This window comes from Pelodiscus sinensis, chromosome 4 (genome assembly GCF_052426305.1).
Source record: "Pelodiscus sinensis isolate ZL-2025 chromosome 4, ASM5242630v1, whole genome shotgun sequence".
Taxonomy (NCBI): domain Eukaryota; kingdom Metazoa; phylum Chordata; order Testudines; family Trionychidae; genus Pelodiscus; species Pelodiscus sinensis.
The window spans coordinates 85024290-85051865 of NC_143055.1; the positions used below are offsets into that span (position 1 = coordinate 85024290).

Sequence of the window (27576 nt, forward strand, 5' to 3'; positions counted from 1 at the left end):
CCAGAACCTAGCTTTGTTCCCCATGTGTATTATCTTTGCCTGAGTCAGAAAATAAATTGTCTGTGCAAGTATGTTGCAGCAATAAAAATCTGAAACCTTGCTTAGGAAAAGTGTATTTAATGTTTAAATAATTTGTGCAAATTGATCAGTGGACACAGTAGAACATGGTATCTTAAAGTCCATCTTTGAATGCTTTCAGCAATAGGTCTGCTGCCAGCCCTGGAGCCAACACACCACTGAGAACCTTTTCTTCTAAAAGTGGAATCTTATCCCTCACTGCCAAATGACTCCGAAAATGGTCCAGCATATTTTCTTGGATTAGGTTCCACATCCACACTTTCTGCTGTTTTCGTCGTTTGGTGATCAACTCACCACTTGTAAGCATGAGGTCATGAAATTCCATCATCTTATCCCACATATCTGAAATGCCTTCTCCAGTTTTAGCAGAGATGCGCATTACCTGTTGGATTAAGGAGGACATTTACAAGAAATTAAGTCATCATTGGGTTGGGGGCAGGGAGGGGAGGGCAGTATCTGCACCAGAATTCTCCATCACAGGCAGAGTGGATGAACCAGGGGCTCAGGGAAGCTAACCCCCAGACTACCCTTTCTGCCTGGAGGCACTACCAAAGCCCAGAGGACCAGGAAGGAATGACACAGCTCTCCCACTCTCTTCCAGTGCTGGGCAGTGCAGACCCAGAAGCAGAGCAGCCTACTTGAGCTAGGGCCAGCAAGCAGGAGTGGGGCCTCATGGCAGACAGTAGGCACAGCCCATGAACAAAATCCTACTAAAGCAAACTCAATCTTAAACACGATTCTACTTTTTTATGCAGTTTACGTTGTGTCTTTCTGATGAGACTTGAAAACCAAGCTTCTGTCACCTTCAAAATGATACTCTCATTCCACCGTACTTGTTTTTGCTTAAGTAGTCTTGAACAAAATTTCCCCTCCCCTCTTCTCTGATTATGCTTATCCCCATGCATTTACTGCCTGTCAGTAATGAGATCTGTGTATTTGTACAATTTAAAGGTAAAATATACAATATTACTACTTAATTGGGAAGTAAACTGGATCTTCTCAGCTACATTTATAACTAATATAGCATAAATATGAAACCGTCCATCATTCAATACTACAGTAAGAACAACATTTTAACTTCACTATCCATTAGAAGAGTAATTGTAGGTGAGAAAGCAGATGTCCAAGCCATTTGAAACAAATTCTAAAAAGAGAAAACTGTTTTTATTCATACACAGCCTTCCCCAAAAAAGCACTCCGGTTCATTTTTTTTTCCTTACTATTAACACTGTTTAATAGACAAGGTATCTGTTGAGAAACTTTCACTCAATGTGATACAATTTTTAGAAATGACATATTGGGTGTTGAACTTTTGCTCATGCTGTAAGTGTTACCATAGTAACACTATTAAAGATCAGATTACTATATTCTTGTATAATGTCTCTTGAAACTTAAGCTTTACTGTTGTAATGATTGGCTTGTTGCTGATATTTAGAGGACAAGAAACTATACAGACAGACAACCTCTTTTTATCTAGGTAATACTATCACTTCAAAATCTAAACTTCTGCTGCCATGGTTGGCAATGCTAAGAAGGGAAGACACCGGATTCTGCCAGTTGTTGTAATCTCTAGTCACTTGTCATCCTTCCTGATTTGTGTATATATGGAGCAGAACTGAACCAGATGCCATGGGAAAGTCTACTACATTCCCTACTAAAATTTATGGGGTAAAGATTTCAGCTCTGTGTAAATTGCTCTGCTGCTTAAACAAATTAATCCACTAATTACTAGACACTGCAAAGCACAAATGTATATTCCACCTAGGGATTTAAACGACTACTCTATTATCCAAAAAGCATATTCTTATTGGATAGTCGACTCAACTAGTCACTTCCCCCCCTTGCTGCCTCTATCAGAAAGAGGCAGCAAGTGGGCAAGCAGGTGCTGGGGGGGTGGGGGGGGAAGGGAGCTGATTTAAAAGCCAGGAGCTAAAAAATTTGACAAAGAAGCAAAGTAGTAGTTCTCCTGCTTTCTGAAGTGACATCGGTCACTAACTGAATTTCACATCACTGGGAGTACATGTAGTGGGAGAATAGGGCCAGAAAACTATGACCAAGCCTTATGCAGTCCAGCTGAATAAATCTGTCCAAAAGTCCATATTATCAAGTGTCCAGGAAACCTCATTTATATATAAAAGCATTACTATTGACTCTTGGCATAAACTATAGCATTCTACTCATTTGTATTGTAGTAACACCTAAAGGCCCAAAGAATCGGGGACCTACGGTGCTTATACTAAAATCTCATGAAATGCATCACAAGTGGGTATTACATCAAGGAGGAAACCAGAGAGAGAGAACAAAATGGATAATAGTAGCTACATATGTTAGAATGTTTTACAATAAAATGGTTCCCAAACTTCTTAAATCTATAGAAATGATTAAAAATCAGCAAGCACCAATAACCCTCAGTCTAGCCATTATCAGTTAGCTGTAGGTATCATGGCAGAAGTAAGTTCTGATGAAGGACATGAACAGAAAATATCTTTCCAAACTAGTCCAGAGAAAGTATCCAATAAATAAGGGACTATATGAAAGTAGCAGCAAAGATTTTTTCAGGTAGAGATGCACAACTGGGATAGGAGACACTTTTACATAATATATTCAGGTGATTAATATGTAGTTAGGCTAAAGTTAGGTCCTCTAATGTATACACCTCTTCTGAACAAAATACAACATTTATAAAAACATACAAACCTTTGGTCTCCAAACCTTAGAACGCTTGAGAAGTAGTTTCATAGCACTAACATACTCTGCTTGTATTCGACGTGCAGGCACAACTAAATCCCCATCAGCTTTAGTTACAGCAACGAGATCTGCCATCTCAATTATACCCCGTTTAATACCCTGAATGGAACAAGGAAAAGGAGAAAAATTAATGTTTACAAAAATTGTGTTAAGGCTCAGTCATAAAAATTTGATAAACTGATGAGGCTTATTTGTTGTATTATCTCACACTTTGACTTTCTTAACCTTTAGGTTCCAGGAATTTCCTAATATCAGGACTGTCCAAGTTTCATTAGTAATTAGGCAATTATGACTTTCTGAACCATTAAATTCACATATTTATTCCTCTAACATGAGAAACTAACATCCTTTATGTATGTATAACATGGATTGGTATAATTTACCAGAAAGGATCATAACTGAGTTTGCTAAACTGATCAACTTGTCATGTACCCACTGCTAGAGTTCAAAAGTGACAGTACATTAATCATATCTAACTAATAAAGTGGATGAGAAGAGAGACTGGCCAGAACCAAAACTTTAAATCCTAACACTGGTAATATTTGGGAAAATTAAGATCTAAATTTTGCAAGTCAAGTTAGAATCTTACCCAACTTAAGTGACAGAAGAGCGAGGATACCACCAAACATTTTGGAAAATGCTACTGAAACTTGTTTACTAGAAAATGCATACATAACATTCCAAATTCAGACTTATGTTTAGGGATGATAGATACCGTGTAATTCAATAGTTGCATAACTGCATGAAATCTTAGCAGTTGCACAACTATTCAATAGTCCCCAGAAGTGCAGTTGGCAGTCAGTGCCCTCCTGGTTCCACTCCTGGGGAGGCCCCTGCCACCCTGCACTGCTGCCTCTCTATCAGAGACAGCAGCACAGGATGGCAGGCAGGAGCTGGTTTGCCAGCAGAGCCAGTTTAAAAAGCCAGTTCCCTGTGCAGACTCCCTGCCTCCCTGCAGGGAGCTCAGTTCTCCTCCCCAAGGAGCAGCCTCTGTCCACGGTGGGACCAGGCCACTGTGGACAAAAGCTGCTTCGCAATAGCCTCTCCTGGCCCCCCTCACCTCTTCCACACTGATAGAGGCAGCACCACAGAGCTGGTGCTGGGGGAACCAGCTTTTAAGTCAGATCCCTGCAGCTCCTGCTCCTGCATGCCCCCCTCCTTTGCTGCCTCTCTAGGAGGCAGCAAGGCGGGGGTAGGTGGATCAACGGGACCCGATACGCATGGGAAACTGGCTAGAAAGAGGGTGAGGGGGACAGGCAGATCCAGTGTTTGTGGGGAGCTGGCAAAGCCAGCTCGTCACGGGCACTGGCTCCCGCTCCCACTCCTCCCACCCTTGCAGCCTCTGATACAGAGGCAGCAACAGTGGGGAGAGTGTATGTATTGGACAAGATTAACTGATAAACCAAGGATTATCGGTTAATTGTGTAGTGGACTACACTTGACATCCCTACTTATGACCTAAAACATAATTAGCATTTCAAAAAGATAAATACCTGTAACTCATCTCCTCCTGCTGGTGGTAATAGCAAAACAAACATATCAACCATATCAGCAACAGCAAATTCCGATTGCCCCACACCTGAAAAATTGAAACCAGAATTGACCTTTCACAGTCATTCTAATGACCGTACTAAGCAGAGGTCTCTCTATGGCTCCCTCTCTTAGTGAGCTGAACAAAACTGGATACAGTGAAGGTCAGTATGAAATCTAGTTTATTTGTGAAAGATATGGACCAAAAAGGGGCAAGAAAAGATGAAGTATCAGAAATGGACAAAGAAAAAGAAGAGCATTAAAAGGAAATATGCATTAGCGCAGTAAGTTTACCTGGGAAGTACAATAAGGTGCAAATGCTAAAATTTGGAGAATTTACTTTACAATCACATACCTACTGTTTCTACAAGAATGATGTCATAGCCTCCTCCCTCACACAGCAGGATAGCTTCATTTGTGGTCCTAGTCACACCACCTAATGTTCCCCTGGTTGGAGATGGTCTGATGTAAGCATTCATGTCCCTTGACAGCTCAGTCATCCGTGTTTTATCACCCAAGAGTGAGCCTTAAACATTAACCATTTCAGAAGGGGAAAATAATGAGAGTTAATTTTCAATAGTCAATAAATAGGTGAGCAGATGAATCTCTCTGCTGAAGAATCAAGTGAGCATGCCATAATGTGAAATTCTAACAAGTTCTTGTCTGGCTTCTTTGGCTTGCACAAATGAAAATAACACAAAAATGTAACAGCAAGTTTCTGCAGCTCACTAATCCTAATCAGAGGGCATTGTCTATGACAGCATGGACTGTGCAAGTGCTGAACCCCATTGTGTGACCTGAGAACAGCTGGAATAGCAAACTCTTATCTATGTTATCCCTCCCTGAGGGCAAAGTCTCATCTCCCACTCCACAGTAAACTGCCCAGAGATAAACAGTGTCCTCCAAAGTAGTAACTCTCCTGTAGTCAAATTTTATTTGAATGTAATGAGAATTTATTCATAGGACAAGTGTTGCTCAAGTGTAAAAGGACACAGACCCTTTCAGTCCTTCTTTGTCCTGACCCCTTTCTCTGGTGACCTAAAAATCTGTTGTCTCCACTACACATTCAAGGCACATTCCTTCTAGAAACAACTAATTGCTCAGTTTTTAACTCATAGTTAACCTGTAACATCCCCCTGTAGAAGAATACATTTCAAGAGGGATAGATATACAGAAAGTGATAATGTATTAGATACAGCCATCTATGACAGAAAGATTAAGATCTCAGTTGATACTGCTTAGGTCCCAAGTCAAATGTTTTAATGAAACTTAATCAGCATTGTTCTGTGGGATAGGGATATGAATGACTAGTTGACTATCCGATAAACAAATGCATTAGGATGAAAGCAATATGGGTTTGGACATCCTGATGCTGAAGAGCAAGTGACACCCAAAAGATAGTCACATTGCAACATCATCATGACTTACTATACTGAAGAATCTACCCTGGAACCAAGATACAGAAGTTAAACAACTTGTTCCCATTCAAGGATAATAGCAGATTTTGCCAAGATCCAAGGCAAAGCAGGCATAGATGTGGGGATGGGGGGAAATGAGTTGCAAGTGTATTCTAAATGAAGAGATTATCTGGTATTACTTCCAACCTATACTGTAAAGTTGCAACAGTAACAGTAGTGATCACAGAAAATGAAATTTTCCCTTTCTCCATACAATACCTAATTTCATACAGGAGAGAGCAGCTGTACAAGCCCACCAGTAGACAGCACAAGTTTGGGGACCTCACAAAACTGGAACAATACCTAATTCTACACCACACAAAAAATGATTAAATATAGTACAATATATTGTTCATTAATGTAACTTTATAGGAAAAAACTTTCAACCATGCACAACAGAAACGCAAGATTAAATACTATCAAGATTAAATGCTGGAGAGCTGACAAAAAAAAAAAACTTAAAACACACTCACCGCCACTTGTGCTAGAGGAAGGGTCCACAGCCAGCACAGACACTTTGTGTCCCCTCTCTGTAAGCATTTTCCCAAAGCATTCTATAAATGTTGATTTCCCAGCACCAGGGGGACCAGACAATCCTAAGCAATAGGAGGATAAATTCATTTAATGAAATAGGCAACATCATCCACTGATCTTTTCTTCTCAATACTATTCACATGTTGTGGACTAATCCCAAAAATATTTCTATGACAATTACATGTTCTTTTTCATATTCATCATAAGGAAATAAATTTGTCTTTTAAAATATAATTAAGAAAAATAGAATCAGACCCTAGTCCAGTTATTTACTACAAATAGTCTGAGGCCTGTCACTGCTGGTAAGTTACCCCTCCTCTTTTGTACCATTCCCATCCACACAAAACCCCCGAATAATAGAGTGGGTTTTTTTTTTAATTTAATTTACATTGTCTGAAAAAAATAACTTCCCCCTTTCCTTCATCCAGATATATAACAAAAGGCAACCAACTGCTAAAATTAATCACCTTCATAAATCACATATTGGTGGATTTCATCTTCCTATTAAGGTGACTAGAATTACATGTTAAAATTGAATTTTCTAATGAAGAAATCCAGACCTTCCAATTGTGGATTTGCAGTGTGTTACACCAATCTGTTCTGCAAGGGATCATTCAGTTCTCTAATACTTACTCATTCTGCCCATCACAACATAAGATGGATTTCTTTAACCCCTTCTTCCCTCCCCAAAAAGGTTTGCACCATCAAACTTTAAAAAAGTGCAGTACGTCAAATCTTCAGTTTTCAGAAAACATTTAGTATTTATGTTGCTGTTTCAGATACGAAGGTGGTTAACTTGCATGTTAATTTAAAATAACTAAACTACTATTGGCATGTTGCTTTGTGGTTTGTGCCTTTCGCTAACATTTAAGATGCCATGTTCCAGTTCTTCCTTCCTTTGGGCATATACATGCATAAGATGGAGGGAGGGAATTGTGCACTACATCACACTACAACAATCCTTCCAATATACACTGAAGTAATTGATAGGCTGTAAAGGGAATCTTACTCATGTCTTCTCAGGTGAAAAGTAGGTTGCTTTAAAGTTGGGTCTTAAATGATAAAACAATTTTTTTTTATATTTTTTGATGAAACACATGCACCTCAAGAAAAAAAAAGATACAGCCATTTGGTAATGCTCAACCAAACTTTGACCAGGTGGTGCAGCTATGCCATCTAGACAACCCCTCCCCCCCCATTCTTCAGCTCAACAAAACTAATCTGATCATCCATGAGAAATTCCCCTTTATTCTCCCAGAAATTGAAGGACCATTTTAAAAACTCCTGCTTCCCCCTCCCCCCCCCCCAAGTATTATCCAGCCTTGTGAAGAAACTAGTCTTATGAACAATACAAGTGACTCAAAAATGGTCACAAGCTATTAATAACCCAATGATTTCAGACTATATTTCACATTTTCTTAACAATGAAAAATGTCAGGAACAAGAGGTGATATCATAAGATCAAAAAACAGTTACTGGACAGACAAAAAAGGACTGACCCACTCTAAAGGCTAGTGGTTTTCCTTTATTTAACTTTTCTTGTTCTCTGTGGTAGGATAATACCTTCTGAATGAGCACCTGCGCTATCTCCTTTTTCCTGCTCTGAGTTGATTCTACGAGGGTAATGGCCTCTGCCAAGCAGGCTCTGTGCCCTTGGATTAATCCACTGTAAAGTCTGTCTACAAGTCTCTGTTCCTTGACACAAAGTCCCTGTGTTCGTTGGTCTACAGTTGCTTGATAACACAGCCATCTTTTCAAATCACTTGGTGGCAACATCCGCTTTGTATAACACAGGCATACTGAATTAAAAGATTGACAATATGGAAATAGTGATCCAGGAGTGGAATTTGAGTGGAAGCTTTTGAAAGAAGTCTTTCTAAGAAAACGATAGTGAGGTAATCTTCGCAGTAATGACAATGTGCTCATCTTGTTTGGAATCAGAGTATCAGTGGTATCAGCTTAACTAAATTTGCAGACCGCCTAAAAGGAGAAAAAAAATAGTTTTTCAAAATATTGAAATTAACAGATGTAGATTATCTATTTTTTTGGTCAAATCATGAGATTGTATTTTATCCACACCTGTGTCCACAGCATGTACAAAAGAGATTTGCACATAAAATTAGTTATGTAAGTATTCTCTCTCAAAAATGGTATTTTATTCTTATTAGGGAAATATCACCAAGGAAAAACCACACATTAGCAGGATTTAGGACACACAATTATTCATTTTTAAAGCTGAAATTAATCAAATATTTAAAAAAGTTTATACTCCAGTTATAGGAAGAAAAAAAACCTCACTGTATAAAAGCAGTATCCTCTTGGGTACCAGCAAACTTTTTAAACAAAAAACAAAGAACCAAAAAATTGTACCTCAGCAGGTAGGAAAGCTCTCAGACACATTCCCCCTTCTGTGCTACTGATACAACAGATCTTATATTTATCCAACAGTTTCCTCAGGATCTGTTTTGCTCTGAAGACCATACCAATACAGGCAGTCCCCGGGTTACATGGATCCGACTTACATCGGATCCCTACTTACAAACGGGGTGAGGCAACCCCACACTAGCTGCTTCCCCCCAGCAGACTAGGGAGACGCGAAGCTAGTGCCCCCCCCAGCAGACCAGGGAGTCATGGAGCGGCTTTTCTCAGCAGACACCTCAGCTTGAGAATAAAGGACTGAGGGAAGTGAGGTGTGGGAGAATAAAACTGAGCTCTGGAGAAATGTTTGGCTAGAGTTTCCCCTACAGTATGTACCAGTTCCGACTTACATACAAATTCAACTTAAGAACAAACCTACAGTCCCTATCTTGTACGTAACCCGGGGACTGCCTGTAATCAAATCAAATAATCTCCTGGATTTTACCTTTTGTACCTTTCCTCCAGAAGTAGATATACTTTGGTATACTAAATAAATGTGGGGAACTTGGAAATTATTTGATAACTTTCATGATTTAAGATGAAGCCTATAAGATCTTATCCACATAGTTATTTTCTGGAAAAAGTTACACAATTGCAGTGCCATACTTGTAGCAACCATGGGAGCATTCTGGAGAAAAGCAGTCAGAAGCACAAAACCTCCATGCTATGCATACCAACTCTTAACAGGTTTAGCCACTGGTTAAAATGTTGGTAACCACCTGAAACTGCATTTATACTATTGCTTCCTTCAGCAGAGCTATGCCAAAATTAGCAGTGACAGGAACTTTTGAAGAAAAATGTAGAAATAGCCTCCCAATGCACGACACATTCCATTCAATAATCCTATTTTCACTTCTTTGTAAGTTTCATAAGCAGCATGCTTCTAGAGCAGGGGTGGACAAAAGTCTCTCAGAGGGCTAAATCTGGCCCTCCTTGGGCTTTGATCCAGCCCACTAGGCAAGTCTAGGCTCCACCCCCTAACTGGTGTGTGCCGCAGGGAAGGAGCTCAGCCCTGTCCCTCCTCCTCCCATGCAGCCTCTGGAGAGGAAGTAGTGCTGTGGCTGAGGCTCCTCAACAGGGCCGGCCCCGGAGGTGCGCTACCGCAGACACTCAGTCTGGAGCCGGCTTAGGAGGCTGGAGGTGCTGCTGCCACAGCACCTCCATGGCTGGCCCTAGGCTGCCTGGGTGCAGTAGTGGTGCCTCTGGGACTGGCCCCAGATCATGGTAGCACACCTCCGGGTTGGCCCCAGGCTGCCAGGGTGTGGTAACGGCAGTGCATCCTCTCACCTTGCCCATCCTAGTTGGCCTGGGGATGGGGGGAGTGGTAGGGCCTCTGCAGGCCGGATCAACTCGCTTGGCAGGCTGGATCAGACCCACCAAGGCCCTTTTGCCCACCCCGACCTTGGGGCTGGAGCAGTCCCAACCGGAGTGGGAGAGGGTGCCTCCAGCCAACCAACTCCTTTCACCAGCCTGCTAGGCTGTCAATGCACCACACCTACTTCTATAGCGGGGAGCCCCAGGCAGCTGTCTCCTTCCTGCCTCAGTGGCATACTGGGGAGCACTGCCTTACTTTCCCACAGAGATGTGAACTGGGCCAGTCCTGTTCATCAGCTTCATAAATGAACTCAAAGGGGTAAACATTGATGTGGCAAAGTTTGTTGATGGTACAAAATTACTCAAGATAGTCAAGTTGAAAACAGAAGTCAGAGTTACATAGGGATCTCATGATATTGGGTGCTGGGCAATAAAATGACCACTGGAATTCAGTTTTGATATCAGCAAAGCAAGGCAGAATGGAAAACAAGTTCATTTGATGATTACCTGTCCTGTTCATTCCCTCACAAGGTCCCTTCCAGTCCTAGTATTCTATGGTTCTATGATTCCCTCTGGGGGCATCTAGCATTGGCCACGGTCAGAAGATCTTTGGTCTGACCCAGAATGGCCATTTTTATGTTCTTATCCTAGCCATGCAAATTGTTACCACTCACAAAAGAATTCTTGGGAGTTATTGTGGATAAGTCTCTGAAAATATGCATTCATTATGCAGTGTCAGTCAAAAAAGCTAGTGGAATGTTAGGAATTATTGGAAACAGGGATGCTAATGATTAACCAGTTACTCAGTAAGCATCACCCTTACTGGATGATGCTTACCTGTACCAGTTAACTGACAGCCAGACCCACCATGCCATGGCTCCCCACCTGTTGGGATCCTGGTTGACCAATTAAACAGGTATCCTATGCCTCAAGCCCCTGCCATAGCTCTGAGCTCCCATGCATACAAACACACTCCCAGAGCCTGCACCTAGAACCCCCTGCTGCAACCCAACTGCCTGCCCCAAGCTCAGCTCAGAGCCCCTCGCACTCTAAATCCCTTAACCCAAGACCTGAACCTGCACCTCAACCCGCTGCCCCAGCCTGGTGAAAGCGAGTGAGTATGGGGGAAGAGAGGGAGGGAGGATGGCATGAGCAGGGGCAGGACCTCAGAGAGGCGGGGCAAGGAAATTGGATTTGAAGTAGATCTTGGATTGCACTTGTGATTTAGTGCTTAAAAAGGTTGGAAATCACTGTTCTACCTCCTGGCTAGAGAGCAGAGGAATGGCCCATACTATGTTTTCATCTTTCACTATGTGCTTCCATCTTACTAAGACAGTAAGCAGCATCCTGGTATGAATTTTGGAGGAGGGGCTTCAAATGACACCCTTGCCCCCAACACTCCTCTTACATACACCCTAGCCCCCTGCTTTTAGCTCCCCACCCTCCTAACCCTGATTCCTGGCTCCCTTCCCCACATCTCCACTCCTTGTCCTGAGCCCCCTACACGCCACCCCATATTTATTTTCTTACAAGTACTGTCATATTGCAGTACTTCTCTCCTCCCCAAGCTCCCCTGGGGTAATGAGGTATGCAATATGACAGTACCTATAAGAAATTTATGTTACTTTGTAGATAAATCTATGTATTAAGTATATTATTTCATATGACTCGGCATTGTGCCTTGTAACTTTGTATTAGAACCTGAATCCATATAACCTTGTAACTTTGTATTAGAACCCTATATCGAAAACTTGTAGAAAACTGGGTAGATAGTTAAAATGGAAGAAAAATGTCTTTTTGCTATGAGTAGAATAAGATCTTTCCCCCACTCTGTAATCAAGTGCCCTGTTGAATGAATGAATGAGCTGTGAATGAGCAGGGCTCGACAAATAATGCAATCTACTCGCCCGTAGCAAGTAGATTGCAACCCGGAAGAGCCGGGTTTGGGCGATCTGCGCATGCGCAGAATGATCTGTGCATGGACAGCGCGGTTCAGCAAGCCCTGTGAATGAGTAAGATTTGGAAGCCAAGCACCTCCAGACAGCTACAACAGTTGAAGAGGGGGTGGAAGCCAGACCCAAGGACATACAATAAAACTTGTCAAGTGGGCTCAAGAAAGAAAAGCAGACACATTGACAGCCTTGGGGATTAGAGGCAAGCACCTTCTTTGGAAAACACCCTCTCCGAACAGCATCGGGACAACACCCAGAGAGAAGCAGCACAAAGGACCAACGGACACAGACACAGATTTTGAATCTGGGATAGATTTGCATGAGAGAGAAGCTGCTATAGAAGTGAGGCGTCTTGCAGAGGACCCCGGGTCTCGTCTTATCACCATTGGAGCATCGATCCGGATTGGCAGAAGCCCGGCTCCACCCCTCTCCCGTCTAATTCACTTGGACAGTGAAGTTAAGGGGAGCAACTAGTTGGTAACAACAGCAAGACGGGGAAGGGGGGGGGGAGAGAGAGAGAGAGAGAGAGAGAGTGCTTGAGTGATATATATAGATCATATGCATATAAGTATTGATTTAATCTATATATGTATGTTCAATAAATGTGGTATGTTGCCTTATCCCTCTGAAAAAGATCCCGAATGCTTCTTTTAAGCATAACATCTTTCACCCCTGGTTACCTTTTGCCATTCTGAAAACTGACCGTTCATTCCCTATCTTAACCATGAGAGCACCTTCTTTTCTTATCCCAAAATTGCTTATTTTGCTTAAAAAGATTTTGATGAAGGATTCTGACAAAAGCCCAAGTGCACCATATTCATTGAATCTTTATCCCCATTTGTTGATCCCATCAAAGATTTCTAGTAGGTAGAGGCATGAATGCCCTTTACAAAAGCTATGTTGAACACAATTTGTTGGGGGGGAAGAGTCATCTTTGTTCCTGATAATTCTGTTCTTCACTAGAGTTTCAATTTGGTTGGCACTGAAGTTGGACTTATTACCTGTAATTGCCAAGACTGCCTCTGGAGCCTTTTCTAAAAATTTGCATCAAATGAGTAAGGATATGATTCTGTCATGAGGGCACAGATCCTGGGACCTTCAAGATTTCTTCCAGGACAAGGCCACAGCAGCTAGTGGCCCCAGAGTGCAGCACAGTGAGGGTAAGGGCGGGGTAGGGTGGGGTTGAGTTTCCCCCCCCCCCCCCACACACACACCCCCTCAGGGACTGGAGTAGCAGCATCCAACCAGGCTGGGTCAGCTCCACTGGTGAAAGAGACACCAGAGTTGTGGTCCCCCGCCACTGGAGAACCAACTAGGGGTCAGCCCCGGGGATGCTAGAGCAGTTGGCCACTCCACCAGTTGCTAAAGCAATGATCCTTAGGCCCTGGACCAGTTTCCCCAGGGATGAGGCAATCCTCTGGGGCTGGAACAGCAATAAATCAGGCCCTGCCCACATGAGCAGTGTTGGGGCTGGGGCAGCTGCTGAAAGTCAGCCTTTTGGCTGTGCTCTGTTAGTGTGCCTCCTCTCTCCCAGTATTTTTAATAAAAGTCAGGGGCAGGTCCCGAGAGTCCATTAATTTTGTTGACCAGTCCCCTCACTTTTACTAAAAAGATCCATGACCGAGATGTAACCTTAATAATTTGTTATCCTTCAGTGATCACATGCTGGTTACATAAATCCGGTAGTGCTGCAATTTTTTAGGAGACTTCCTTCAGACCTCCAGTGGAAATGCCATCTAGTTGGGGAACTTACTAATGCAGGGGCCAGCAACCTTTTCAAACCAAAGAGCCAAACTATATGGTCAACAAAGAGCCAGTATACGAATGCCCATTTGTATGACTGAAAATAGGGATGTTAAAATGCGATTAATTGACTAGTCAAGTACTCGATGAAATTTCCATCGACTACTCGATTAGTTGATAGACACTTCTGCATTCCTCTTTTGAAATATACAAGAGCCCCCGCAACACAGCATGGAACCCAGAGTCAGCAGGACTCAGTCTCTCACTGACCCCGGGCTCCATGGCTTTGAAATTCATTTCAAAGGAGGAATGCAGAACTCCGCGTATAGCCTGGGGCCAGTGGAAAGTCCCTCTGACTCCCCTATGCACTAGGGGCTCTTGTGCATTTCAAAGCCATGGAGCCCAGGGTCAGCAGGGGACTCCACAGCTGACTCCGGGTTCTGGGAAAATGCTGCGGGGAGCCCGGGATCAGCTGGGGACTCCCCAGCTCACCCCACGTTCCAGAGAGGAAATACCACACGGAACCCAGAGTCAGCTGGGGAAATACCACTCAGAACCTGGAGCTACACATATTCAAGCTACCTGAGTAACTACACGCTTATAAACTTTTGAATTAATTTTTCATTTGAATTTAAAAAGTTGTATGTATTTTGGGAATGACAGAAGAGCCATAATTGGTTCCATCCTGAGCCATATCTGGCTCAAGAGCCATAGCTTGCAGCCCCCTGGACCAATGTTTAATTCATTGATCGGTTCCATTTTAATTTTAAAAAGGTTCCATAATGTCTCAGAGACCAGTGCTGACATGCGCAGAAGAACACGGAGTCTCAATAACAAAACGTTACTGGCGCACACAGCGCCTCGGAGTCCTAGGCAGGGACCAGGCTGCCCCAGCGCTGCTGCCCAACACAGGGAGGACGGGGACGCTCAGCTGCTCGGTCTACCAGGGGCTGCTTGTGTAGCCCCGACAACGGGCAGCAAAAGTGCTAGAACTGACTCGTGAGTCACTCACACAAAACCACCCACCGCTGCGCACCCCCCCCCGCCCCCACCTCACCCCGCCAACCCTCCCCTCCCCACTGCCCCGGCCCCTCCGAACACCCCTCCCCACCCACGGATCCCGCCGCGCCAGGCCCAGTCCTACCGGCCCCGCAGCAGCTTCCTGCTCCGGCTCCGCCGCGCGGGACATCCGGGGCAAGGGGCGCGAGCGGAGCGGGGCGGGGCCTGAGCTCCGGGCACGCGCAATAGAGCGCGCGCCAGGGCTGCCGGCGATTTGTAGAGCGCGTGTGAACAGAGCAGAACTTTTCCCCTCCCCCCCCCCAACGGCGCTCAGAGCCCGCTGCTTTTCCTGCACCGCCCCGCCCCCATACACCCCTCCCAACACGCTCAGACTGCTCCATCCCTGCATAGAGGCAGCCTGTACCAACAACCCGCACATTCCATACACCCCACACACACGTCTGCACCTACTGTGCTGCAGTTGTAGTCTAGTCCTTGCCAGCGGGTCTGACCAGAACACAGCCACAAAGAGGAGCCTTCAACGCTGGGTCCCATGAAGAGGGCCCAGTATCCTGGCACCTGTCCTGAACGCTGCTAAACCACCCTTAATTAGGCTCCAACCAGTGGGACTTCTACACTCCCATTGCAACTTCACCCCCACAATTCACTCCATTCACCAGTATGCCATCTCCCTTTGAATTAAAAATAAGGCAGGCGTGTATACCTGTTTATAATCTCAGGAAAAGCCTGAGATTCCCCATTGGCTGTTTTTCCCCCAAACACCCTAATTTTTCTTCCATTTCCAAGGGGAAAATATTACCTCCTTTATTTTAAAATGAATCACAGCACCAGAGGGATTCTCACAGCCTTCTCTGGCATAGGTGGACGTATCCCTGTTCCTCCACCGTTTTATTCTGCAACAGCTGTAAGGTCATAAGACTACAAAGATGCCATCATGAGAAAGCCCCTACATCTGTGTCACAGGCCAACAGCCTGGAAAGTAGGCTGCCATTGGGTAGCATGCACATGACTTTCGTATAGTAATTGCAATAGCTACCTACTTGGAACACCAGAAATCCAAGCTGTAGGATGCAGGTGATCCAGGGTCCATAAGTCCTACATGCAACTGACTGAGAGAAGGTTGATATAGAGGTCCATAAACCCCAAAGGTTTTAACCATGTCTGCTTCCTTTCCCATAACAGAGCACATATAGGAGCATGACTATAGCCAGTGATATGGATTTGTAGGTAGGGATGTACGGGTATGTCTACACTACAAAGTTAATTCGAACTAACGGACGTTAGTTTGAATTAACTTTGATAGGCGCTACACTAGTGCTCCGCTAGTTCGAACTTAATTCAAACTAGCGGAGCGCTTAGTTCGAACTAAGTAAACCTCATTTTACAAGGACTAAGCCTAGTTCGAACTTACTAGTTCGAATTAAGGGGTGTGTAGCCCCTTAATTCGAATTAGTGGGAGGCTAGCCCTCCCCAGCTTTCCTTGGTGGCCACTCTGGCCAACACCAGGGAAACTCTATTGCCCCCCTCCTGGACCCGGACCCTTTAAAGGGGCACGAGCTGGCTACAATGCCCGTGCCAGGTGCAAGCCTGCCAGCACCCAGCTAGCAGACCCTGCACCTGGCACGGCTCGAGCCAGCCACCCGATTCCCCCCAGCCTTCCTCCTCTTCCCAGGACCAGGCTGGCAGCTCCCGGGAGCTTGCCCGGGACCGCAAGAGGCGGGCACCCGCCTGGTTTAGTGCGGACATCGTGGACCTCGTCCACGACCTCCGAACTAGGCACAGTAAAGCGGCCATCTAGGGCAGGAGAGCTGCCAGCCTGGCCACCCAGGAGCAGGTGTGCATGAAAATCAAGGTGGTCCACTGAGACCCCCGACCCTGAGCTTACAATGGCCGTCCTGGGTCAGACCAAAGGTCCATCTAGCCCAGTAGCCTGTCTGCCGACAGCGGCCAACCCTGGGGACCCTGGAGGGGATGGACCGAAGATAGTGACCAAGCCATTTGTCTCGTGCCATCCCTCTCCAGCCTTCCACAAACTTTGGGCAGGGACACCACTCCTACCCCCTGGCTAATACCACTCCATGGACCCAACCTCCATGACTTTATCTCACTTCTCTTTAAACTCTGTTCTAGTTCTAGCCTTCACAGCCTCCTGCAGCAAGGAGTTCCACAGGTTGACTATTTGCTTTGTGAAGAGCAACTTTGTTACTAGTTTGAAGCCTGCTACCCATTCCTTTCCTTTGGTGTCCTCTAGTCCTTCTATTATGGGAACTACTGAAGAACTTTTCTTGATGCACCCTCTCCGCCCCACTCATGCTTTTATAGACCTCTATCCTATCCCCCCTCAGTCTCCTCTTTTCTAAACTGAAAAGTCCCAGTCTCTTTAGCCTCTCTTCATATGGGACCTGTTCCAAACCTCTGATCATTTTAGTTGCCCTCCCCTCTCCCACCCTCTCTCTTCCCCTCTGCCACCTCCTTTTCCCAGTCTCCCCGAGTTTTGTTCAATAAAGAGAGATTCAATTTTTGACCACACGTTTTCTTTATTTTGTACATCAGGAAGGGGGGTAGGGAAGGGTAAGTGGAAGGAGGTGAGGGAGGAATGGGATAGAAGCCCCCGATGGGGAGGACTGGGCTGGCTCTACGGGCTTCTAGGGGTGGAAGCTCTCCTGCAGCCCCCCCAATTGCCCCCTCTCCCCAGATGGCAGCCTGCGGCAAGTGCAGCCGGTCTGATGGCCGAGTGCTGTGATGTGCCCAGTGTGGGCACTCAGGGCACTCCAAGCCAGGACTGCTTTGCAAGCGGGGCACCCCTGAGAACTGTCTGTTCACGGTAGGGGTCGGGTCCCTTTAAGCACAGCCCTCAGCTAGCCTGAGGCAGCAGCTCCACGCTCTAAGTCCTCATCTGATGCCCTGCCGGCACTGCTTCCAGCCATCCTTAACCCCGGTTCAGGGTCCACTTAATGTGGGCATGCTAGTTCGAATTAGCAAAATGCTAATTCGAACTAGATTTTTAGTCCGATGCGTTAATTCGAACTAAGCTAATTCGAACTAAGTTAGCTCGAATTAGCGCTGTAGTGTAGACATACCCTAAGAGACTAGTCTACTAGTGATGCGACTAGTCACTTCCCACGCCACCTCACTGCCTATATCAGAGAGCCAGCAAGTAGGGGGGCAGGAGCAGGTGCTGGGGGTAGCTGGCTTAAAAGCACTGTCTCTGCAGTGGCAGGGGAGGTAGAGGCACAGTAGAAATGGCATGAGCGGGGACTGAAGCAATCCCTGCTCCTGCTGTGACTCTGCTTTTGAAATGTACAAGAACCCCACCGGAGCTCTTGTACATTTCAAAAGCAGAAGCCCTGTATGGAGCACAGGGCAAGTGGGGGAATCCCAGTGCAGCTACAGCTCAATGAAGATCCACTCTGATGATCTACAGACCTAGCCCTGACAGAGAAACTGTTTTCTGATCCCATGACATTTTATTTTGAATTTTTTTCCTCGTCCTGAATCAGGATGAAAAGTTGAACTAACAAAAATTTACACAAACCAATAAACTATTAAAATGTTAGACTGCCCCAAAACATTTTACTTTAATAATTTCTAAACATTTTGTTTCAACTCTGACTTTTCTAAATGTTACCCTTTTTGTATAAATTAACTAAATTTTCAAAAACAAAATGTCATTTCAAACTGGAAAAAACAAAACTTGACTTAGTTTCCACATTTTTAAAACTTAAAAAAAAATTAGTCAGAAGATTTATCAAAATTGATCCCCTTTCCCACCAATAAGTTTGGATTTAACAGTGTGACAAACAAGTACTTTATCACAAAATTCCCAAACATTTCTGTTGAATAGCTTACAATCTAGTTTATACAAGTCACAATAAACAGGTGCAAACAACAAGAGAGAATAGGGTGAAAGGTATAAAGAATGATGAAGAGCATTAAATAAAATCTAGTTCACACTCTCCCTCTCAATCAGGGCAGTACAAGATAGATGCCACGTCTACACTAGAAAGTTTGCTAGTATAGTCATACTAACAAACCTTCCCAGTGTAGAAAAGTGCTTTTGTGGTATATCTTGATGATAAAAGATATGTTAATAATCCCTATCTTAAGCATATACGAGAATATAGAGCTGTATGTCTGCAAAGCTTTTCATGCCCAGGGATTGCTGCTCCCTTTGGCCAGAAGGGGAAGCTAGTGCTATATCTTTGTCTAATAAGAGCTTGAATGTGCATGGATTTCATTGGATTTATTATAAATTACATCATCCTGATCATAAATCTGTACTGTTCAGCCACAGCAGTTTTAATCACTTGCCCCTAAAAATACTCAAGAGTTCATTCAGTAGGACTCTAGAACGTGTGAAAAAAATTTGCAGAACTCAATCTGTCTGTGAAAGGATTTAAATCCATGTTTTATTTTAACATTGACTCAAACATGACCAGCAGTGAATTACTTTAAACCAGTTTAAATGTCCTGAATTCTGCAGCGAACCACTGACTTTCTAGATCCTGGTAGAATTGTGTTGTTGCCTCCTCCATGGGCTCTGCAACGGGTCAAGAGAGCTCTGTAAGGGTGCTCCTACACTACACCCATTGGTCTAAATAAGTTACACAATTTGAGCTATGCAAATTGTGTAGTTTATTTTGAGTTAATTTCAAAATCGCTTACTTTGAAATTTGGCACTGTCTACCCAGAGCCAAATTTCAAAATAGAGTGCTATTCCAAAATGTCCCTTAATCCTTTTGGAATGAGGTTCACAGGGATATTGGAAAAGCGAGCCTGTTATATTTCAAAATAACGAGTGCACTCAAAAGATGCGGAATAATTATTTCAGGATACTTCCAGTATCCTAAAATAGCACTACAGCATAGACATAGCCTAAAAGTATATGGTATTTGTGAGAACTTCATTTTATTACACAAGCAGATGCAGACTAGAAAGCATAATTGTAACTAGTATTTGTTTTTGTGACAGGGCATTTATTTGGAACGTGGATGTGCAGAAAAATGGGAAACAACTTATTAAACATATGAGCAAGTTGCCCTGTGACATGATGCCATAGTTCAATATTTATCAGATTCTTTGTGTGTAATTGCTGAAAGGCTTAAAGAAAAAAAACTGCCATTTTTGCCTCAGACGACTCATGCTCATCTGTATATGGTAAACACTTCTCACCCTCTCTAAACCAAATTCAACTTTTGTTGAATGTGCTTATTTTGATGCTTTGCCATTTTAGTCAAGAAAGAGACAGACTGAACCACTGTTTCTTTTTAAATCAAATATCTTATTTCAATGCTAAGCAGAAATATCTGCTTATTTGATTAAAAACTAACCCATTGCCAGTGTTAGCTTGCCTTTCTCCTGATGCTGTGGGCCGTAACACTAGCACAGTCAGACATCAAAGGCAGTGTTCAATTCCTTTTAATTTTTCTAGTTTTACATCCATCACGTGGGTGTTATTTGGCAAGTTCTCTAAAGACTTTTTGCCATTTTAGAAAGACCAGTGGCTAGTCCTGGTTTCACACCTCTGCCAGGGGGCAGTCTGCAGCTGCCTGCCATCAAATCTTCACAGGACAAAGCAAAGAGGAAAACAAAGATTGCCAGAAGAACAGTTTGCATTACATGTTCATACCATTTTCCTGCTTTCGTTACATTTCTTCCAGTAGTATGGACTCCTGTTGTGCTATCTTCTGTTCTTAACAGTACTTTGACACTAGAATGTAGTATTTAAATACCTCCATTTAGGTCCACAGTAGGCTTAATGCACCCCTTGTATCGTATGTGAAGTTCTTAAATATAACCTAGAAGAATGAGGAAGGAGTCAACTGGTCTTATTCGCAGTTGCGTATGAAGGGACCTAAATGATTTTGCTTCTCTTCCCTATTGATTGTTAAGGGATCAACAGTAGGTGATTTTTAGTCAGACATTTTTGTTCTGCTTTATTCACAACTATTTAATCCAAACATATACGTGAAAAGATCTTTTTGTTAAGGCAGCTTCAGTAGCTTACCGCTTTTGGTTAAGAGTTGAAAAACTCAATATAGAATTCTGAGAACCCCTGTGAGACTACCGTAACTAGGAAAGAACAGTATTGACAATTTCAAAGCTAAAAGCAAACAAACAATACCTTTAAACAAAACATATGGGGGACATTTACCAAAAATAATTGGGAAAAAAACCAGTATGAAGGACCATACAAACCTACCTTTCCTTCCACCTCCTACCCTCCATTTTACTCGACACTTAAACGGTGCTTACAACTGTGTGAGGATGGATTTCACAAAAGCTCTACTTTTTAGGGTGGGCTACATGCTGTGTTAATTTGGTTCAGCATTTCAATTCTCCAGTTAGAGCAGCAGTGAGACTAAGGAGCAGAAAGCCCTGTGAAACAAAGAGAGTGAATGGAGACATCATTCCTCCTTTTCCTTATCGCTCATCTAATTGGAGACAAAGGGAAAGGGGGAAGCAAATCAAAATGCTGAATACACACCATCCTCAATTTAATTTGGCCAGCATTCTGGAAAAAGGCCAGTGTTCTGAGCATTAAACATTTATGGTCAACCCTGGACTGAGCAAGGCATATAAATTCAGTTGTCATTTTTAAAATGAATCCATTCTTCTAACTAAGCCAGTGCCAAGAATCTGCTTTTATGACAATGTGCATATCATTTCTCATTGTAAAAGTAGTATCTCCAGTACAACGTTGAATATCACTGCCCCTCAGCCTGTAGGGCTGTCACCACCATCCCATGTTCTCTGCAAGGAGTGGCAAGAGTTTTAGTAGTTCCCTTTCCAGAACATTAAGACACTTCCACATTGAGGCAGCAGTTTTCAGCCTGTATGGTCTGCAGACTATGTCTATGATTTTCACAGGAGTCTGCACCTCCATTTGAACATTTTCGGGTTCCGCAAATGAAAACCACTGCATTAGGGCATACCTACATTAGGTATTTTTACTTCTGTGTAGTTTCAAACCAAGTTTAAGTTATACAGGCAGCGCCAGTCCCACTTCACACTGATACAGCACATCTACATTGGAGGCTTGTCTGCCACCAACCCCACGTAGAGCCCCTCCCTTCCCCATGTTGGGATGAAGAAGCAGCATGCCAAGCATGCACACGCCCCCACCACAGGGAGGGGAAGAGCGCCCACATCCCAGTATTGCTGGAGCAGCGGGAAGGGAAGAGGCCACATGGCTCTAGCCTCCCTGGATCCTGGAGCACCAGGGTGGGAGACGGCACCGTGGCCCCAACCACTTTGGAACATGGGGAAGGCGGGCATTCCATGGCAGCAACACTCCATCACCAGTACACCTATAGCAGGCATTCTGGAGGTGGAGTGTGGGAGGGACCAGGCTGGCTGTTTGGGAAGGCAGAGCCTTCTCCCACCCAAGCCATCAGATGCTCATGCCCTAGGACTGAGGGCAGATGCTACCTACACTGATGGAAGGGATTTGTACACGCCTGTCCATGTACATAATACTCCTTCCTGAGAGGTGGTAGCAAGGTTGACAGAAATTTTTTTCCATTGACCTACACCTGTTTACACCTAAGCTGCTGTCTACACCTAAATTTAGGTCATGTTAACTAAATCACTCAAGGGTGTGAAGGATCGAGCATATTCAGTCCATCTAATCTTCTAATTGATGGAAGAACATTATTGATTTGTGTACTCCACCTCCCTGAGAAGCATAAGGGAAGTTAACAGTAGATGGTCTCCACCAATACAGCTCAGCCACTGCGGTAAGTCGATCTAACAATGTTGATTTTAGTTACATTATTTACATAACTGAAGTCTTATATATTAGATCAATTTACCATAGTAGTGTAGATCAGCTCTGAGTGTTAAAATAACTTAATCCTGAAGAAGAGATTAAATTCAAAAGTTTGTGTCTCTCACAAACAGAAATAGGTTATAAAAAAAGATATTACAGTACTTTACCCATCTTGGCTCTCTAAAGCCTTGTGTCATACAAGCATTTCAGATTACACTTTAATCACCTTTCTTACCATATTTTTAGACATGCTGGTCTCATTTTCATTGAACTGATATAGCTCACTAAGCCTGACTTAACTGTAAGGGTCACATTTATCCTGGGCACAACTAAATTGTCTTTCACAAGTGAGTCTGACAAGTTTGTGAGCCCAGCCCCAAATTCTCCCAAGCCTATTTTTTTCCATACAATAACGTGTCTCAGCCACTCGGGCCTTGAACTTCAAATATGAGCTCAAATAGGCAAAAAGAAGGGGATTAGGACTTTGCCTCTCCCTCCCTTTTTTTTATTAATCGCTTGACAGCCCTAAAAAAATTAATCATGATTCATTGTGCTGTTAAACAATAAAATGCTATTTAGTTAAATACTTTTGGATGTTTTCTATGTTTTCAAATATATTGATTTCAATTACAATCAGGCCCTATGGGGGGAGAGGAGCATTTGGAGACAAAAGGGCCTCTCAGCTTTTGACACTTTTCTACCAAGTCATTTCCATTTATTATACACCTTGCAGTTGTAGCAGACACAACAAAAGAAGCTATATAAACACCTGCAAAACATTGATTTAAATTATTGTGGGACCATAGGCCTTCATCAATTTTTCAGTTACACTCAAGTTTTCATTTCGAGACTAGAGCAGTGATTCTACATTATGAAACACCGTTTACAGTCTTTGCACAGCTTAGAGGTTTTGAAAGTCATAATGAATTCTGTTACTGTAAAGTGATTTTGCTTGCTCTGAGGGTAAGTTTAACCTTTAAATTAGATGTTTCTCTCTGCTTAGGAGATTTTCATATTCCCGTTTTTTTCTTGTGTGTCTTTGTATACAATAAATATATCAGGCTCTCTTGGTCTAGTTTTAGATTCACTTTTAAACACCTTTTTCTGATAATAAACTTTTAATTCCAGTTGTTTAATAAACTTTATATCTAATTTGGCAATTGTCCGGTGTTCCTATTCATAATAATGCACCAGTTATTAGAGGAATTTAATAATGAGAACGTTAGACAATTTTTCAAGACTTTGGCTATATAAGCCTATAAGGGCAGTAGTAAATTATACCCCAAACCATTACTATATAATATTCATTGCAAAGTATTTACAATTAAAATTCTCTATAACCAATAGCCTTTTGCAAATTAATTTACTGTGCTATTGTGTTTTTAAAAGAACCCCTTTATAAAAAATGAAGCCAACATTTGAAAGTGGTTCAAGTAAGAAACAGCGAAAGCTACAGACTAAAGCAGCAGTTAAGAATTTAAAACCAACAACATCATTTCTCATAGAAAAGATGCCTCAGCCATTAGATGGTGACCATACTTACAGTGGCACTTCCAGTTCTTATGATGAAAACTTTGTCCCCACAAATGACATTTCAATGCCACTGCCTCAACATAAGGAGGTCATTAATCAAGATACAGAAATGCCAACAGTAGCAATAGATGCAGAATCTATGCTCGATTTAGAGACTGTGCAGGAAGAAAATGAAGACCTCAGAGACGCTGCACATCAAGAGCAAGAACTTATGGCTAGCACAGGACACAGTGTAACAACAGTGGCATCAAAACCTAATACCAGACTTCTTGATAAGAACAATGTTGCTCAAATGCAGTTGTTTCCAGATTCCAAGTACTATTCCAAAAGATGCTGAAAATTATGCTTTTCCCACTCACCTGCTAACAAAAACTCTTCTAAATGGAGAGACTTGCACAACAGACTGGCTCTGTTGGAGCATCGAAAAGCAGGCTCTGTATTCTGTTTCATTTTTAGCAATAATACTTCAAATGCATCAGTACAGTCTGATCCATCCAATTGGAGCATCACTAGAGGTTGGAGGAAGTTGAAAGATTGAATACCTGCACATGAAATTTCAGTATCGCAGAAAGATAGCTAAGTTACATGGAAATCAGCTAGTAGAGCAGCACTAGCTGACAGTTCAATTGAAAACTTACTCTGAGTGTAATAAATACAGAAAATCACAACTGGAAAAGATTCCTTGAGTGCATATTGAATGTCGTTCTTTTTCTTTCTGAACGGAGATTGGCTTTGTTTGGTTCCAGTAAATGTATCAACGATCCTACAAATAGATACTTTCTTGGTATACTCGAGCTTCTTAGCAAGTATGACCCACTTTTATCAGGCCATGTTAAGCATGTTCACGAATCACAAAAAAGCAGAAAACACATGCAAGTCCATTATCTGTCTACCAGAATACAAAACGAGTTTATTGAGTTGTGTGGGACATTTGTGCAAACCACAATTCTTGAAGAGATACAACATGCAAAGTACTTTTCAATCATTATTGATGCAACTGCAGACTATTCTCATAAAGAACAGACATCCATGGTGGTTCAATATATTAAAACTGCAAGAAGTTCAAAGGTTTCAATTGAAGAATGATAATTTTGTTCCATAATTTTATGAAAAAAATAGGAAAAGAAATCGCTGTTCGTGTACTGGAATTTCTGGAAGGCTTCAAATTAAGTTTTCAAATCTGTATTGGCCAAGCTTACGACAATGGATCCCATATGGCTGGGAAGTACAATGGAGGACAAGCAGTCCTTCTTGAGCAAAATCCAAACTGTATTTTCTCCACTTGTGGCAACCACACACTAAATCTTGTCAGCATTGATTGCACTGAATCATACAAGGAAGCAATTATATACTTTGGAACAATCCAGCAATTGTACAAACCTCTTTAGAAGTAGTCCTCGAAAGTGGGAAATTCTGAAGCAGCATCTGCCTGTTTCCCTTCATGACATATCAACAATGAGATAGTCAGCATGAATTGAAGGCATTAAACCAGTTACACAGCATTTAGACTCTCTGAGAAAGGATTTAAGTGAGCTTGAATCTTACTCTCACAGCACAGGCTCACACTGAGCTTAAGTCAATTCAGAAAAACCGGTTACATACCTCATAACTGTTGTTCTTTAAGATGTGTTGTTCATGTCCATTCCACTTAGGTGTGTGCATGCACCACGTGCACAGATTGCCAGAGAGTTTTCCCTCAGTGATACCTGTTGGGCCAGCTGGGGAGCCCCCTGGAGTGGCACCACTATACCAGTGCATATATATCCCCGCTGGCCTGCACCCCCTCAGTTCCTTTTTGCCAGAACACTCTGACACAGGGGAGGTGGGTGGGATGTGGAATGGACATGAGCAACACATCTCAAAGAACAACAGTTATGGGGTAAGTAACCGTTTTTTCTTCGAGTGCTTACTCATGTCCATTCCACTTAGGTGACTCCAAAGCTAGCCAGGAGGTAATCCAGGATAATTGGGATTGGTGCCTCCATAGGAGGAACTCCCTTACCACCCGACCAGATCACAAACTGCTTTCACTTTGCTAGGTAGGAAGACCTGGTTGAAGGTTTCTGGCTTTCCAAGAGGACCGCCTGGATCTTCTCCGAGCACTGTCTCTCAGAGGCCATCAGCCATGGAGCTTCCAAGCCATGAGGTACATGGAGCCTAAGCCTACCAAACTTCTGTGAGTTGGGTCTGGCTGCAGGGGGAGGGCCAAGAGCTGTTCTACTGAAAGAGTGAGGAGGTCCAAGAACCAATGCTGCCATGGCCAGGCCAGGGCTATCAGGATCACTGAGGCCCAAAATTCCTGGATCAGAACAACAAATTTGTACCCTTTCTGGATTCCTTCAGAAGTTCAGAGAACTAAGTGATGAAGATCTATATTTAGTGGCTGAACAATTTCAACCAAGGCACAACAAAATTTCAAGAGATCTCGGTGATGAAATCATCTTCCTGAAATGTATATATTCCACCAACTTCAAATTGGACTGCAAGCCAAAAGAACTGTTTCAAGAAATATTCAATCTCAGCCTGTAAACCATAGAATTATGTAGAGATAGTAAAAACACTCAAAAACAAAATGTAAAACTTTAGAGCCTACAGTCCACTCAGTCCTACTTCTTGTTCAGCTAATCACTGAAACAAGAAAGTTAGTATACAGTTAGAGCAAATAATGCTGCCCAATTAGTCACAATGAAAACCAGAACAGGTGCTCACATGGCACTTTTGTAGCTGGCCATTCTATGATATTTACATGCTATATATGCTAAATATTTGTATGTCTGTTCATGCTTCTGCCACCATTCCAGAGGACGTTCCTCCATGTTCATGAACCTCATTAAATAAAACATTACTTAAATTTCTGACTGGACAACTTGGGGAAGAATTGTATGTCCCGTTTTGTTTTATCCACATTCTGACATACATTTCATGTTACAGCAGTCTCGAATGATGACACAACCAGCACATTTTGTTTGTCGTAAGAACACTTCCACTATATATATCTGATAAAACACAAAGATGGTACAATGTGAGATTTCTAAAAATTTATACAGCACTCAACCCATGGTTTAAGAAATTGAACTAACTTCCAAAACCTCAGAGGGCTGCTGACATACAAAGCATACTTTCAGAAATCTGACAAGAGCAAGATTCCAATGCCGACACCAGAGAAGCCAAACTACAAAATTAAAAAAAAAAATATATCAACAAATCAACATTCTGCTGGTGGCTTCTGACTCAGATGATGAAATGATCATACATTGATCCATACTTCTTTGGATCATTATCAAGCAGAACTCATCATCAGCATGGATGCATGTCCTCTGGAATGGTGGTTGAAGCACAAAGGAACATATGAATCTTTAGAGAATATGGCATGTAAACATCTTGCAATAAGAGCTCTAACAGTTTCATGTAAACACCTGTTCTTACTTTCAGGCATAAAAACATAAGAACGGCCGTACTGGATCAGACCAAAGTTCCA

At 42.8% G+C, this 27576-nt stretch overlaps 2 protein-coding genes and 1 pseudogene across 4 annotated transcripts in view; 2 read left to right on the forward strand and 1 right to left on the reverse strand.

The window, feature by feature from the left end:
• ZNF827 (zinc finger protein 827) overlaps positions 1–2375 on the forward strand; it is a 177395-nt gene extending 175020 nt beyond the window's left edge. The window contains exon 20 of the mRNA XM_075929977.2: positions 200–2375. The gene's annotated coding sequence lies outside the window, so the exon portion shown is untranslated. The remainder of the gene's footprint in view (positions 1–199) is intronic.
• On the reverse strand, positions 102–15067 carry MMAA (metabolism of cobalamin associated A). 3 transcript variants are annotated; one of them, XM_075929983.2, is made up of 7 exons: positions 14919–15067; positions 7847–8327; positions 6287–6409; positions 4712–4882; positions 4320–4405; positions 2776–2925; positions 102–460 (listed from the first exon to the last, which is right to left on the reverse strand). In XM_075929983.2, exons 2-7 carry the CDS (start codon positions 8271–8273, stop codon positions 173–175), a joined length of 1245 nt encoding a protein of 414 aa, XP_075786098.2. In that variant the 5' UTR covers positions 8274–8327; positions 14919–15067; the 3' UTR covers positions 102–172. The 3 variants fall into 3 exon arrangements, with proteins under 3 accessions (XP_075786098.2, XP_089634100.1, XP_006114747.2); XM_089777974.1 differs by lacking the exon at positions 7847–8327 and having other exon boundaries at positions 14919–14988; XM_006114685.5 differs by lacking the exon at positions 14919–15067 and having other exon boundaries at positions 7911–8249.
• Positions 15068–22501: 7434 nt separating this feature from the next.
• Positions 22502–26627, forward strand: LOC149524540 (zinc finger MYM-type protein 1-like; annotated as a pseudogene).
• The last annotated feature ends 949 nt before the right edge of the window (positions 26628–27576 follow it).